This window comes from Cyprinodon tularosa, unplaced genomic scaffold (assembly GCF_016077235.1).
Source record: "Cyprinodon tularosa strain WSP-4 unplaced genomic scaffold, ASM1607723v1 ctg280, whole genome shotgun sequence".
Lineage (NCBI taxonomy): Eukaryota > Metazoa > Chordata > Actinopteri > Cyprinodontiformes > Cyprinodontidae > Cyprinodon > Cyprinodon tularosa.
Genome location: NW_024038986.1, coordinates 291104 through 306667, shown reverse-complemented (window position 1 = coordinate 306667; position 15564 = coordinate 291104). Strand labels below are relative to the sequence as shown.

At 40.6% G+C, this 15564-nt stretch overlaps 1 protein-coding gene across 1 annotated transcript in view; it reads left to right on the top strand.

The window, feature by feature from the left end:
* Positions 1-12655, top strand: part of smarca4a (SWI/SNF related, matrix associated, actin dependent regulator of chromatin, subfamily a, member 4a) — a 30193-nt gene extending 17538 nt beyond the window's left edge. Inside the window, exons 19-33 of the mRNA XM_038290390.1 lie at positions 28-141; positions 252-359; positions 468-554; positions 1975-2021; positions 2110-2276; positions 6154-6317; positions 6416-6643; positions 6824-6901; positions 6991-7209; positions 7292-7551; positions 8687-8792; positions 8863-8964; positions 9049-9181; positions 9262-9401; positions 12623-12655. Of these exons, the coding sequence (XP_038146318.1) occupies positions 28-141; positions 252-359; positions 468-554; positions 1975-2021; positions 2110-2276; positions 6154-6317; positions 6416-6643; positions 6824-6901; positions 6991-7209; positions 7292-7551; positions 8687-8792; positions 8863-8964; positions 9049-9181; positions 9262-9401; positions 12623-12655 (1986 nt within the window). The remainder of the gene's footprint in view (positions 1-27; positions 142-251; positions 360-467; positions 555-1974; positions 2022-2109; positions 2277-6153; positions 6318-6415; positions 6644-6823; positions 6902-6990; positions 7210-7291; positions 7552-8686; positions 8793-8862; positions 8965-9048; positions 9182-9261; positions 9402-12622) is intronic.
* Positions 12656-15564: the final 2909 nt, after the last annotated feature.

Sequence of the window (15564 nt, the reverse complement as noted above, 5' to 3'; positions counted from 1 at the left end):
TCATAATAAATGTCGTTTCGCCTGAAGGTGGACCTGAATGAAGAAGAGACCATCCTGATCATTCGACGTTTACACAAGGTACTCCGACCGTTCTTGTTGCGTAGACTCAAGAAAGAGGTGGAGGCCCAGCTGCCAGAAAAGGTAAATCAGTCCTTCAAAGCCTTTAAGTAAAATTTTAATTCTTTTAAAGACGCATAATGAACTAACTTTAGGATTCTAAATATTATATACATGTTTCCTCTTTGCTGCAGGTGGAGTACGTGATCAAGTGCGACATGTCGGCCCTGCAGAGGGTTCTGTACCGACACATGCAGGCTAAAGGAGTTCTACTAACAGATGGGTCAGAAAAAGACAAGAAGGTAATACAACCACGATGTTTGTAGATTAAATATAAAGAATAAAACTAAAAGGAGACATTTGAGACATGGAGGGTTTCATTTTGGTGGATTTGTCTTTTGCGTTTTTAGGGTAAAGGTGGAACGAAGACCCTGATGAACACTATCATGCAGCTGAGGAAGATCTGCAACCACCCCTACATGTTCCAGCACATTGAGGCATGAAACTCTATTCCTACGTAGAGAAGCGAGTTATCCATTAGAAGATAATGATAATTGATAAGTTCTGAGGTTTTTTTTTCTTTCTTTTGAGAATCTTTTCATAATATGAGGGGCTAAATATTATTTTAACAATACACATATTTAAAAAAAATAAAGTAGTGCATCGTCATGTTTTGAAATGTTTTTTGCTAGCTGTAAAAAACACTGGGTTAATAAACAAAATAGTTTCTTTTTTTGTTGTTTTACACGTAAATTCACTAGATTTATTTATATGATATAAACAACACAGCAACCTATTGAGTAACTGAATAAAAAAACAAAAAGTAAACTTGGAAAATATTTATAGTTCCCAATGTACAAAGAAATGCATTTATTATTAACAATGTGTGATGCTGTTGGACTATTTTCCTATTTTTCCCAATGATCTGGATTCTAACCGTGTTATAGGTCGCTGTTTTTAATCTAGTCAAGCACAGCAGAGATGTTGTGCTGCTTTACTATGCAGCATGGCTAAATGGCCATATTTAGGTGATAGCTTAAGGAGTTTATCAAGTCTTTATATTAACAAACCAGAGAAGAACCACATCAGTCCATTCTGCATCCTTTTCACCATCAAACATGGTCATTAATCCCAAACCGAACTCTTGATCCATTTGTGTTTTGCCCTAGCATGTCTCTGCTCTGGCATTGCTATTCTTGCAAACACCATTGAGGTTCCATTTAAGAATGAGCAGCTGCGCCCCCTAGTGTATGATAGTAACATTACAACACTGGGAAAAAATGTCTTCTTAAGGCTGATTTATACTCAGAAACCAGGTTGTCTGCATGTGTCACAGTGAATGCAAATGTTCCCCCGTCCCCTTACACAGACACTCTGCTGCATCTCTCCAAAATTGTAGGTACCGCAGGCAGGAGGCATCCGATTGGTCAAATTTACATCCGCTCTACACTACTGTTTGGTACCTTACCGGCTTGTTTTGTTTGTATGACCGCCATTGTGGAAAACAAGCGTGAAGATGGACCAGCTAGAAGAGCGAGGTGCGCGAGAACGCTGGGACCCTTTTTCCACCTGGATCCCCGCTCTTTTTCGCCCTCATGTCCCTCTGTTGTTGCACAAACTTGCCTCCACTTTCTCTCCGCCTTGGCCGTATTTAGACTCACAGCTAGTTCCTGATTGTCCGTCTTGCGTTGTGGCGAGGAATAACATAGCGCAGACCACGCTTCGATATTGGGCATAAATCAAAAATATCTGAGACAAGCTCACTGTGACACACTGTCAATCGGTTAAAACAAATTCTAATCTAGGAAATCATAAATAAAAAATTATAAGTTTTCTTTTTATTTATTTTTTTTTTTTTTTTTTACACTAAGATTAAAGAATAAATTACATTTTCCTTTTTTTTTTTTTTTTTTACAGGAGTCCTTTTCTGAGCATCTCGGGTTTTCTGGTGGAATCGTGACGGGGTATGCTCAGCTACACTTACGTTCCTTAAGTATGAAAGTAGCTTATATTTTGTAGCAAGTTAAATTATTATTTTTTTTTGTTCTTCAGTCCTGAGCTGTATCGTGCGTCCGGAAAGTTTGAGCTTCTGGATCGCATTCTGCCCAAGCTAAGAGCCACCAAACACAAAGTGCTGCTTTTCTGTCAGATGACCTCGCTAATGACCATCATGGAGGACTACTTTGCTTACCGCAACTTCAAGTACCTGCGTTTGGATGGTAACTTTTTGATTTATTTTTTCTTTCCCTTTTTATTTCTGATATGCAGAGAAGTCCCTGAATTAAAGACCAAAATTATGTTTTTTTCTTCTGGAACAACAATCTAAAAATCTCATCACGCAAAGATTTTTTTTTATACAAGTTGAGCCTTCATTTAAATTACCATGATTTACATTTCCTCTTTTGAAAACCAAAATTAGGTTACTGAAATACTTTTAACCCACTAGATTATTAATTAAAATGAGTGTTAAAAAACTGTTTAACTCCATGAATGTTATTTGTAACTGATACCAACAACAAATTAATTCTTTTGTGGCTCACCTAATCTTTTTAATCATTTGACTGACTGCAGGTTGAGTGGGTGGAAAAAATGTGATGAAATCAACCTGAGATTTCTTAAAAACCTAAAAGTGTTGGAGGCTTATCTCATCTCCTCCATTCAAGAAGTTATTCTTATAAAAGGAGCCCCAACCAAATATTGGGAGTATTTGCTGTCAAGGATTTGGATTTGCTTTTCACTGTGGCAATATTTCAGCATTAAAGATCTTAAAAATAAAATTAAAACTTACCGTATTTTCACGACTATAAGGCGCACTTAAACGTCTTTTTTTTTCCTCAAAATGTGCGGTGCGCCCTTTGGTGCGGTGCGCCCTATGTGTGTTGTAACTGCGACTTTTGAGACCACCTCATTGAGGAGATGATGAAAGAGTGGCTGAATGTAAGGAGACCAGGTGTTTTTTTCCACTCATCACCATCGCTGTTAATATGTAACTCCATGCGTGCCCGTCTCACAGCTGATGTGAAAAACATGGGGAAACAAATTAACGCTGTGCTCACTGTTCAACCGCTCGACATCGGTGTGAACCGGACCCAGCAGGTGCAGCAGAAGCAGTGAGTTTACATGCAAAGTCAATGGTTGACGCGCGTATAGGTGCAGCAAAAGGTCCCGCAGCGCATTTTGGTGCAGCACGTCGGGAGCGTTTAAGCATCTGACGCACCGCCAACGCGCTGCTGCAGCTCAGATGGAAAAATTGAAGTTTTGTTGCTGGACGCGCCGCATCAACCAATCAGAGAAGCTGATCTGGGAGCTGACAGCGAGACACAGCGCTCTGATGATATTAACGCAAATGAAAAGGCTGGATGAATGAGGAGATGATGAAAGGCAGGTGTATGTGAGGAGACCAGGTGCTTTTTTCCACGCATCACCATCGCTGCGTGCCCATTTCACAGCCGATGTGAAAAAAAGATGAATCAAATGAACGCTGTGCTCGCCGTTATCCCGGGGGTCTGACAAAGGAACTTCCACCGCTCGACATCGGTGTGACGCGCCCGTTCAAAGTAAGGCTGCGAGCGGCGTGGGAGCGATGGATGACAGACTGAGACCACAGTTTCAGGATAAATGGAAGGCAGCGCCGTGCAAGTTACGCCACCGTTTGCGGATGGATTGTAGATGGACTGTGTCTGCTGGCTCTGTTGTTCAAGCTTTCGCAAAAGCAGGCATCATTTCTGAGGAGCCGCGCTGCACGGAAAGTGACTGACAGCGCAGAAGGGGAAATTGGCATGTCTGATTTAGCGCAGCTGTTTTATTCAGAGGAATGCTGAGGATAACAGAGGATGATGACTTTGATGGGTTTAAGGCGAATGAAAAAGGCTGGATGGACGAGGGGATGATGAAAGCTTGGCTGAGGGAGGTGTATGTAAGGAGACCAGGTGGTTTTTTCCACGCATCTCCATCTCTGTTAGTTTGTGTTTCCATGCGTGCCCATCTCACAGCCGATGTGAAAAAAAAGGTCAAAGAAATGAACGCTGTGCTTGCTGTTATTCCGGGAGGTCTGACAAAGGAGCTTCAACCGCTCGACATCGGTGTGAACCGCCCGTTCAAAGTAAGGCTGCGAGCGGCGTGGGAGCGATGGATGACCGACGGAGACCACAGTTTCAGGAAAAGTGGAAGGCAGCGGCGGGCAAATTACGCCACCGTTTGCGGATGGATTGTAGATGCTTGGACTAACGTGTCTGCTGGCTCTGTTGTTATAGCTTTTGCAAAAGCCGGCATCATTTCCAAGGAGCCGCCCGGCACGGAAAGTGACTCTGACAGCGAAGAAGAAGGGGAAACTGGCATGTCGGATTTAGCGCAGCTGTTTAATTCCGAAACAGAGGATGAGGACTTTGATGGGTTTGATTAATACTCTGTAATAAATACATGAATAAAGCACAATCATACTCAGTTTTGCTCCCGCTCTATTTTTCTACCTAAAAAACTTAATTCAACAGCCGCCTCTGGGCCGCAGCGCATCCGGGCTCACATCAGCAGGTGTTTTTTCATCTAAATAATCTAAATCTTTTTAAGTGAGAAAGCCCACCGGAAAATGTAATCATTGCAGTCAGTTCATCCAGATTATTATCCTGCCTATGTTTTAAGTTAATTTATGCGTCAATAAACGAAGAAGAAGGGGAAACTGGCATGTCGGATTTAGCGCAGCTGTTTAATTCAGAAACAGAGGATGAGGACTTTGATGGGTTTGATTAATACTTTGTAATAAATACATGAATAAAACACAATCATACTCAGTTTTGCTCCAGCTCTATTTTTCTACCTAAAAAACTTAATTCAACAGCCGCCTCTGGGCCGCGGTGCATCCGGGCTCACCTCAGCAGGTGTTTTTTCATCTAAATAATTTAAATCTTTTTAAGTGAGAAAGTCCACCTGAAAATTTAATCATTGCAGTCAGTTCATCCAGATTATTATCCTGCCTATTTTTTAAGTTAATTTATGCGTCAATAAACTGTATCAGAGGAGTAATCACAGCCCTGTGTCATCAGCGATGTGTCTCTCACGGCAGGTTCCCAGGTTTTAATAATACTTTGTAATAAATACACCTTGCAGCTTTATTTGCTGTGATCAGTGGGAATAAAGTAGTTTTAATATGTTTTTAAGTGAGAAAATCCACCTGAGAGGACATGTACCTGTATATAAAAAACGCGCCCTATAGTCCGGTGCGCCTTATGTGTGTGTTAAATACAGAAATGGCACACATAACTGAGAGTGCGCCTTTTAGTCCGGTGCGCCTTATGGTCGTGAAAATACGGTAGTAGAAATACGGCATGTTCTGTAATGTATCCAGTTTGACCTTCATTGTTCCAGTAAATCAGGTTTATTGCGATTGTTTAGTATATTTATTGTGCTGTGAAGCTGCTTTTTAATGATTATTTTAACACATTAGTGTGAAAATATCCTCAGAACAAAAATTAATAAATAAAAATAACAAAGATAATTATGGAAATAAGCTGAAAATGCACAGATACTGTATCTTTATTTAAAATTGTCAGCCAAAAATATCAAGTTGAAGATTAAATTTGAATTCAGCTGAAATTGCAAAACCTACATTATGCTCAACACTGAGCTAAACATACAATATCTTTTATAAAAGCAGCAAAGTAATCAGATTTCTGTAGAAAATTAATCTGTAAAGAATTGCATATTAGAAACTTAAACTTAAAAGTCTTGTATTTTGCCCTTTTTAAAAGAAAACAAAGCTAAATTTGTGTTGGTAAATTGGATCCCTAGTAAAAGTCTGGATCTTTGTTTGCAACTAAATAACATAAAAGACATAAAAACGTGACAGATAAAAGGTGAAAACAATGTTCTGCATCTTTTTCTTTTTTTTAAATGCTTTGATCTCATAAAAGAAAATAAATCTAAATTATTCCCTGAACCGATAAACTTTTAAACCATTTATAATTGTGACTGAAAGCCACTTTGAATCCTTCAGAGGGCTGTGAGCGGCTCATGGGCCATGGTTTGGACCCCCCTGCTGAATGCTGACTGTTTTGCGGTACTTTAGTCTCTTAAAGAAGTTTTTCATATCCGCTTTTCAAGGAACGACCAAAGCAGAAGACCGCGGCATGTTGCTGAAAACATTCAACGACCCAGCCTGCGAGTACTTTGTGTTCCTGCTGAGCACCAGGGCTGGAGGTCTGGGCCTGAACCTGCAGTCTGCCGACACAGTCATCATCTTTGACAGCGACTGGAACCCTCACCAGGTGCAGGATCACAGGAGTATCTGAAAGCTTCTGCACCCTCTTTTCCCTTCAAAATGGGGAGATTTTTAATAGTTCTGTTTTTGCTTTTTTTCTCACAGGATCTGCAGGCCCAAGACAGAGCCCACCGTATCGGGCAGCAGAATGAGGTCCGAGTGCTCCGCCTCTGTACCGTCAACAGTGTGGAAGAAAAGATCCTAGCGGCGGCCAAATACAAGCTGAACGTGGACCAGAAGGTCATCCAGGCAGGCATGTTCGACCAGAAGTCCTCTGGATATGAGCGGCGGGCCTTCTTACAGGCCATCCTGGAGCACGAGGAGCAGGATGAGGTCAGCATTACCCCATCCCACCTCTAATTTTAGGAATTCCAAGGAATTCTGTCATTTTATTATTAATTTTAGCCTTGAAAGACATACTGTCAATATTTGATTCATAATCCTTAAAACATAAGATACTTTTCCAAGGTAGTAAGATATCCCAGAAATAAAAAATGTTGATTTTTCTTGTAGGAGGAGGATGAGGTACCGGATGATGAGACTGTCAATCAGATGATTGCAAGAAGTGAAGAAGAGTTTGAACTTTTTATGGCAAGTCAATACTTTTTTTTGGCAAATAAATAACATTTGATCATTTTGGAATGTTGATTTCTAATTTTTCATGTTTTTTTTTATACCAGCGAATGGACCTGGACAGACGCCGCGAAGACGCTCGCAACCCAAAGAGGAGACCACGTCTGATGGAAGAGGACGATATGCCCGGGTGGATCCTAAAAGACGACGCCGAGGTAGAGAGGCTGACCTGTGAAGAGGAGGAGGAGAAAATGTTTGGCCGGGGTTCTCGTCAGCGCAAAGAGGTGGACTACAGCGACTCGCTGACTGAGAAACAGTGGCTCAAGGTGACAAACAACCAATCCTCGGAGTAGAAACCTGTTTTTATTTTATAAGCAAGCTGTGGACTGATTGTTCTTCTCACCGCAGGCCATCGAAGAAGGTAACCTGGAGGATATAGAAGAGGAAGTGCGACACAAAAAGACCACGAGAAAACGCAAGAGAGACCGCGACCTCGATGGCGGCATGGCTACACCGAGCTCCAGCAGCCGAGGGCGGGACAAGGACGACGACGGGAAGAAGGCAAAGAAACGCGGCCGCCCGCCTGCAGAGAAGCTCTCCCCCAACCCGCCGTCTCTCACTAAGAAGATGAAGAAGATTGTAGATGCTGTCGTCAAATACAAGGACGGGTACGAAGCACTGCGTACTTTTCTGATCTGCCATCTTCTAATCGCTGTGGCAGAGCTGTAATTTGGAGCATTTTATTTATTTTTCCTACTTTCAGGATTGATTTAATATTTATTTAACTATTTTATTTATATAAACAATATTTCTCTTTTAAGGAAAGTGTTTCAGAACCTGCATCACTAAAAACAAGAGAAAAAAATAACCATTTCTCCTTGGTTCCTTTATTCAATATATTATTATTTGCTTATTTATTTGTTCTCTAAACATAGATGTGCAGCAAATTAGGAGGAAGTGAGAAATTACTGCATTACATGAAGAAATGGCTCCTTTTTTGTTCTTTTTTATTTTGATCATTCAAAGAAAAGAAGATGGAAGCATCCAAAGGGCTTATAAATAAAGAAATAACAAATGTAGAATATGTAAAAGTTTGACACAATCTACTACAGATAGAACAGTCAGTCGCTAAAGGCTGAAAATTTCTTCAAATCCAGCATGATTTTAGGGAGGTTAAGATAAAACAGTAACTCTTTTAAGGGTTAGAAATTCTCATCAACAGAAGAAACTGTTTAATTTCTCATTAATTCTCACATCCATGGTGCTTCAAGTCCGAAACCTGCTTATTTTTGAGGTTTTGGTGCCTTTACTGACAGAAAAACTGTAACTTGTTTTTTACAATCTTTTTTATTGGTTTTCATTTGGATTTGGAAGAATTATTCAGTCCATCTCCCCTTCTTTATCCAATGCCTTTTCCTATTTAATTTTTTCTCGCCATTAAAGTTAGTCCACAAAGTATCACCATTGCTTCTGTCTCATTGGCCATCTTTATTTACTCTGACATCTGAATTTTCCAGAGTGTAATCAGTGTGTTGTTTTTCCTGTGGCTCTGCAGCCAAAGCTGTTATATCTAGCATTTATTTTCTCATCATGTGTCAGATTTCTTTTACCGAATGATTCACATTACGCGCAACTCGCATAACTATTGTAATATTTTCTTTAAGAAGGAAACGCATCATTGTTCAAATACATCAGAGGTTTTTTTCATTTCTGCCGACTGGTGAACTTTCCTTGGACCACTTTGTTTTGGTCCTGACCAATGCCGGCCATTTTTTCCTCGGCTGATATGTTCTCTTCCTGCAGTAATGGCCGACAGCTGAGCGAAGTCTTCATCCAGCTGCCGTCTCGCAAGGAGCTGCCGGAGTACTACGAGCTCATCCGCAAGCCGGTGGACTTCAAGAAGATCAAGGTGAGGAATAAAAAGACTAAATCTGCTGCTCCGGGTGTTTTCCCCGTGTTCACACCTTGCCTGCTTTTAGGAGAGGATCCGCAGCCACAAATACCGCAACCTGAACGATCTGGAGAAGGACGTAATGCTGCTGTGTCAGAACGCACAGACCTTCAACCTGGAGGGCTCTCTGGTAAGATCCTTCTACAGCTGATTCAGCTCCTTTTACTCCTCCGTTCAGTCCAGTTGGACGTAATGAGTTGCGTGAATCTTGCAGATCTACGAGGACTCCATCGTGCTCCAGTCCGTCTTTACGAGTGTGCGGCAGAAAATCGAGAAGGAGGACGAAAGCGAGGGAGAGGAGAGTGAGGAAGAGGAGGAGGAGATAGACGAAGGCTCTGAGTCTGAATGTGAGGATCAGCGGGTGGGTGTGGGTGTCCCAGCATAAGTCGGCGCTTTGTTCTGACCTTTTGCCATTTTCCCTCATCAGCTCGTTCGGTGAAGGTGAAGATCAAACTCAGCCGGAAAGAAAAGGGGGAGCGAGGGGGGAAGGGCCAGAGGAGGAGGGGCCGAGGCTCCCGGGCCAAACCTGTGGTCAGTGACGATGACAGCGAGGAAGAGCAGGAGGAGGTGAGAGACTGAGGGGGACACAGAAAGATGGGTTCCTGCACACATAGGAAATATGTTTTCATCCTTTATTTTTTTCCAAATGTATTCAGGCCCAAAGCGATCCATGAAAACGCCCATTAAAACACTTATTTTATTCCTCAGCTCATCGTCCTTTCCTACCTGTGACTTTGCTTCCTTTGTTTAATTTATTCCTTATTCTGGCTGAATACCGTATTTTCACGACCATAAGACGCACCGTACTAAAAGGCGCACTCTCAGTTATGTGTCCCATTTCTGTATTTAACACACACATAAGGCGCACCGGACTATAGGGCGCGTTTTTTATATACCGGTACATGTCCTCTACTACCTTTAAATACCTCTACTGCGTATTTAAAAATACAGCGGGGGCAAAACTCAGTATGATTGTGCTTTATTCATGTATTTATTACAAAGTATTAATCAAACCTGGCAGCTGGCCGTGAGACAGACACATCGCAGATGACACAGCGCTGTGATCACTCCTAAATTAACTTAAAATCCTGAAACCTGCCGACGGAATATGTTCGCTTTAATTACCGGTATCCTGGTGCCTGCAGTTTAAATTATTTAGATGAAAAACACCTGCCAGCCACCGCGGTGAACCCGGAGGCTGCCCAGCCTAGAGGCTGCTGATGAAGGGATTTCTACTGTCGGTGCACCGCTGGTATGTGGGGGTCTGAGCGCCTCCGACAGAAATAGATAATCTGGATGAACTGACTGCAATTATTAAGTTTTCAGGTGGACTTTCTCACTTAAAAACATATTAAAACTACTTTATTCCCACTGATCACAGCAAATATAGCTGCAAGATTTAGATTATTTAGATGAAAAAACACCTGCCAGCCGCCGCGGTGAAGAGGAGGAGACCCGCCCAGAGGCTGCTGTTGAATTAAGTTTTCAGGTAGAAAAATAGAGCGGGAGCAAAACTGAGTATGATTGTGCTTTATTCAAGTATTTATTACAAAGTATTAATCGAACCCATCAAAGTCATCATCCTCTGTTTCTGAATTAAACAGCTGCGCTAAATCAGACATGCCAATTTCCCCTTCTTCGCTGTCAGAGTCACTTTCCGTGCAGCGCGGCTCCTCAGAAATAATGCCGGCTTTTGCGAAAGCTTGAACAACAGAGCCAGCAGACACGTTAGTCCAAGCATCTACAATCCATCCGCAAACGGTGGCGTAACTTGCCCGGCGCTGCCTTCCACTTATCCTGAAACTGTGGTCTCAGTCTGTCATCCATCGCTCCCACGCCGCTCGCAGCCTTACTTTGAACGGCCGCTTCACACCGATGTCGAGCGGTTGAAGTTCCTTTGTCAGACCCCCAGGATAACGGCGAGCACAGCGTTCATTTGTTTCACCTTTTTTTTCACATCGGCTGTGAGATGGGCACGCAGCGATGGTGATGCGTGGAAAAAACCACCTGGTCTCCTCACATACACCTGCCTCAGCCACGCTTTCATCATCTCCTCATCCATCCAGCCTTTTTCATTTGCGTTAATATCATATGTCATCAGAGCGCTGTGTCTGTCTCGCTGTCAGCTCCCAGATCAGCTTCTCTGATTGGTTGATGCGGCGCGTCCAGCAGCAAAACTTCAATTTTTCCATCTGAGCAGCAGCAGCGCGTTGGCAGATGCTTAAACGCTCCCGACGTGCTGCACCTGCGGCTCAAAACGCGCTGCGGGACCTTTTGCTGCACCTATACGCGCGTCAACCATTGACTTTGCATGTAAACTCGCTGCTTCTGCTGCACCTGCTGGGTCCGGTTCACACCGATGTCGAGCGGTTGAACAGCGAGCACAGCGTTAATTTGTTTCCCCATGTTTTTCACATCAGCTGTGAGATGGGCACGCATGGAGTTACAGATTAACAGCGATGGTGATGAGTGGAAAAAAACACCTGGTCTCCTTACATTCAGCCACTCTTTCATCATCTCTTCAATGAGGTGGTCTCAAAAGTCGCAGTTACAACACACATAGGGCGCACCGCACATTTTGAGGGGAAAAAAAGACGTTTAAGTGCGCCTTATAGTCGTGAAAATACGGTATTTTGGTCTTCCTTTCTTCTTTCATTGCTTCCAGTGGTTTTCCTTCAGCTCTTCCTTGTCTTCATTTTGCTTTTTTCTTCCTTCAATTTTTAGTTTTCCTTTACTCTTTTCCTTTCTGTTTTTGTGCCTTTTCTGTTCCATCCTTGGTTTTCCTTTTTTTTTTGTCCGTCCTTTTTTATAATTTTCCTCTTTATCCTGCTTTCTTCAGCCTTTCCTCCTCTTACTCATTTGTTTCCTTTGCCTTTCCTCCATTCTCATATTTTTCCTATATATTTTTCCATTCTTGTGTCATTTCTTCATCTCTCCTGTCCTTGAACTGCCTGATGTACAAATATCTCCCAAAAATTCACTTAAAATAGTATTTATTTATCTCTTAGGTCAGAACTCAAGATCAGAGGTTCCCAAAACGGAGAGTGGGTGATCATGGCTGGATGGAGGGCCAAATATATATAAAACATATAATTTGAATGTTACATAATTTTTTATGCAACATTAAATTGTTTTTTTTTTTCATCCAAAACATGATTGACATATTAAATATATCATTAAATTGTAGAATACACAATAAAATATTATAATGTCCCATTTATAACAGGGTTTCCGCGGGTCATTAAAAAATCATTAAGTCATTAAATTATTATTTTTTAAATTAAAGTCTTGATTGGCATTAAAATTCATTAAATGTGATTATCGTGGCATTAAAATGATTCGGAAAAGAAGCTTGAGGCGGAGAAAAGGCTGGAGAAAGGGGAAAATGCAAATGCACCAAAGTGGCGGGAAAACGAGGAACTCTGGACATAGCTGCAGCCTGATGGATTTAAGATTATTTCTAAGAGCATTAAAATGCATGAAATAACAGTTACTCATTCATGTATAAACCCTGTATAACTACAAATATATTTAAAATGTTGAATTAATCAAATGCAATCTCAAGAATTTTCTTTTTTAATGGATGTAAATACTTCGCTATATGTGTAAATAAAAGCAAATGTATGTATACTAGTGGCTCCTCAGTCGGTTGTAGTGAAATGTTTGGGAACTCCTGCTATAGATCTTTATCAAATGTGCAGGGAACCTGAAAGTCTCGTTTCCAACATAAATTTCTGCTGTTTGATGTTAAATGAGAAAGATTAACTGAGGTTTTTGTTTTCCTGCAGGATCGATCAGCCAGTGGCAGCGAGGACGATTGAAGCTGAGCCTCTGCGCTCCACTTGACTTTATATTTTACAAAACACAGCAGGGAAGCTAGCCAGTGGAAAGGCCTAGTTTTGCCGAGGCAAGCTGAATTTTATTTGACGGTTGTCCATTTAAGTAAACCATTAATTAAAAAACATGAAATGTGAAGCTATGACACTTCATATTTAAACCATATCCCATTATTAATGGTAGCGTCTCTTTGATTGTTTTGCTTTTTTCCTGTAAGTGGAACCTTGACGGAAAATGAATTATCATGGATCAACTTCAGTTAAACAAAGCAGCTGTTTTTTTTGTTCTTGTTACTTTGTGTTTTATTTTAAGTGACAAATCGATTTTGTCTTATACCTTGAGACAAAGCATTACTGCATTCCCTGAAGTCCCTTTTTTGGATGCATGCTTTGCGTGTCTGTGGAAATTCACCTGGATGTGTCTTCACTGTTCTGTTTTAATTTAATGACTACAGCAGGATCACGGTACATCCCACCCTGCACCTCCTCCCTCTCAGGTCAAGTGTGTAAAAGGGGAGGGGGAGGGATGGGACTTTTTCCTCTGTCACTGTCACTGGATTCCATTAAGTACAATAAAGACGTCTCAATTTATTTGCTGTTATTCTTTATCCTGTGTCTCTGGTGACCCTGAAAGAAAGAGTCAAGGCTTCAAGAGTCTTCTGAGTAATGTTTATAGTTTAGTTTATTTTGTTTTAACTAATATAATAAACGCCAAAGCAGCCGTTTAGTCTTCAAAAGCAGTTTTTAGGGATCCCATGTTTTCTGTCTTTTATTCACATTATACAAACAAGTTTGTATTTAATGCATGACAACAGTTTTTGAAAACAGAGCTGTTCAAATAGTTTATAACAAAATATCAAAAGAAAGGACTCATAAACTTTGAAGACTAACTTAGATCTGCATCAACCTATCTGCATCAAGGCGCCTGTAGTGACAGCAAAGGTTAAGAGGAGTTCATGATAAGTCTGGGGGAGCTGTAGAGATCAACATCTCAGTTGGAAAAGACTTATGAAGAAATCCATATGAAGCCTCGTTTAGGGGACGCAGCAATCCTACTAAGCGGCTCATCATGAAAGCAAGTTATGTGAAAACTGGTTAAATTCTCTTAATCCAGGGACCTCTGGGATCTAAAAATCTGCTTAGTACATTCATTTTCTGCTCTATCATGGAGTTAAGGTATGCATCAGGTCAACATATAGCAATTTATTAGGTTTTGGTAACTTTTTTTTTTTTTACTTCAATTAAAATAAGCAATTCAACACACTGATCCTTGTAGTGACATAATCTGTCCACTAGGTGGCCTAATGTGAGCAGGTTACTCCTTTTTCTCAGCCATTCTATCCTTAACCTGGTCCCCAGTTACATTTTCTGAAGAACCAAACGAGAACTCTAATATTTTAACACATGAGAGCTTCTAAATGTTTAACTATAAAAGTAAAAGTTACAGAATTGTTTTTAATTCTGCCATGATTGGGTTTTTATTTATTATCTTTATATGCTGGTGAAGATTCTCAGTCATCCAGGTAATAGTCATTCCAAAAAAGTAAAAACAGAACACTCCACTGGACTTTCCAAGTTTCCAAGTTTGAAGACATTTTGCCTCCCATCCAGGAAGCCTTTTGAATAAAAAAAAAAAAAAAGACCAATCTATTCAGCCAAAGGAATAATCCCCTTTAACGATGAGAGACATAGACAAGTATGGGTCATTGCAGGCTAACAAAAGAAGCCAAACAACCTTCATTCCAAGGGGTGGACCCGTTCGTACGTTCCAATTTGCATGTTTTCTAAACAAAAACAAGATGTTGATGGGCTCCTGTATAAAACCTCAAACCCAATACTATTCCTGACGTTTTGAATTGAAAAATCGTCAAACTTGGAAACAAAGTCCACTGGATTGTTTTTTGGAATCTCTATAGTTAACTGATGACAGGTTAGTCTTACAGCTTTGAAGACCATATGCTGTTACCACCTATTTTTCAACTGTTCTCCATTGTGTGCCTGGGTTCTCCCCAGGTACTCCTTCCATAGTCACATGACCTCATCTCTAAGTTGCCCTTAGGTCTGAGAAGATCCCTTAAAGGACAAGATGAATATGAGTCTGGCTTTTGTCAGGGTGTGAGGTTAAGTTTCCACATGGAGACCGTCCTTCAAACATTGCTGTGGCAGCATCATGCTATGGTGTCATTTTGTTTCCTGGGTTGCTCCTAAATTAGAAGAAAGATAGGAGGAACCCTCACATAAATATCCAACATCTATTGAAATCAGCCAGTTAGAAACTAATAGATTATTCACCTGGTCAACGATCCAAAAATCACAATGGAACTCAACTATACAGCCTCAACTAAACAAATCACAGAGCTTGTCCCCTAATCAAGTGATTATTTTGTAGTTTTGTGCATCTTCCTTCAGTTTAGGAGTAATGTTTGATTCACTAGCCTTTAGCAGGATTTATAACTTCCTTCACAGTGAAAAGAAAAAAAGCACACGTAAATTATGATGCAGCCACTGCCATATTTAATTATGTGGGAGGTGTTGTTTTATGAAAATGTGTTAAATGGTGTAAATTGGAATATCCAAGACAAATTCACATTTTCAAGTTTTTAAACCTCTTCCTCTGTAAGGTATGGATTGTTAGATGAAATAATTAAAAGCCCTAAATATCTGACAGCTACTGTATTTAGCGAACTCCTAAAACAGTATAACAGTATATACTTTAATCAAACTTTTAAGTGCTTTTAATTTAATTTTAATGTAACAATTGATCAAATTTATGGAATTAAGACAAGTTAAATGACCAGAAAAACACAATAAGTCAATACTAACATTTATTCAAGTTCATACTAGTAGTGAAAATGGCTTTAAAATAACGAGAATAAATTGACGTTCTCCATATT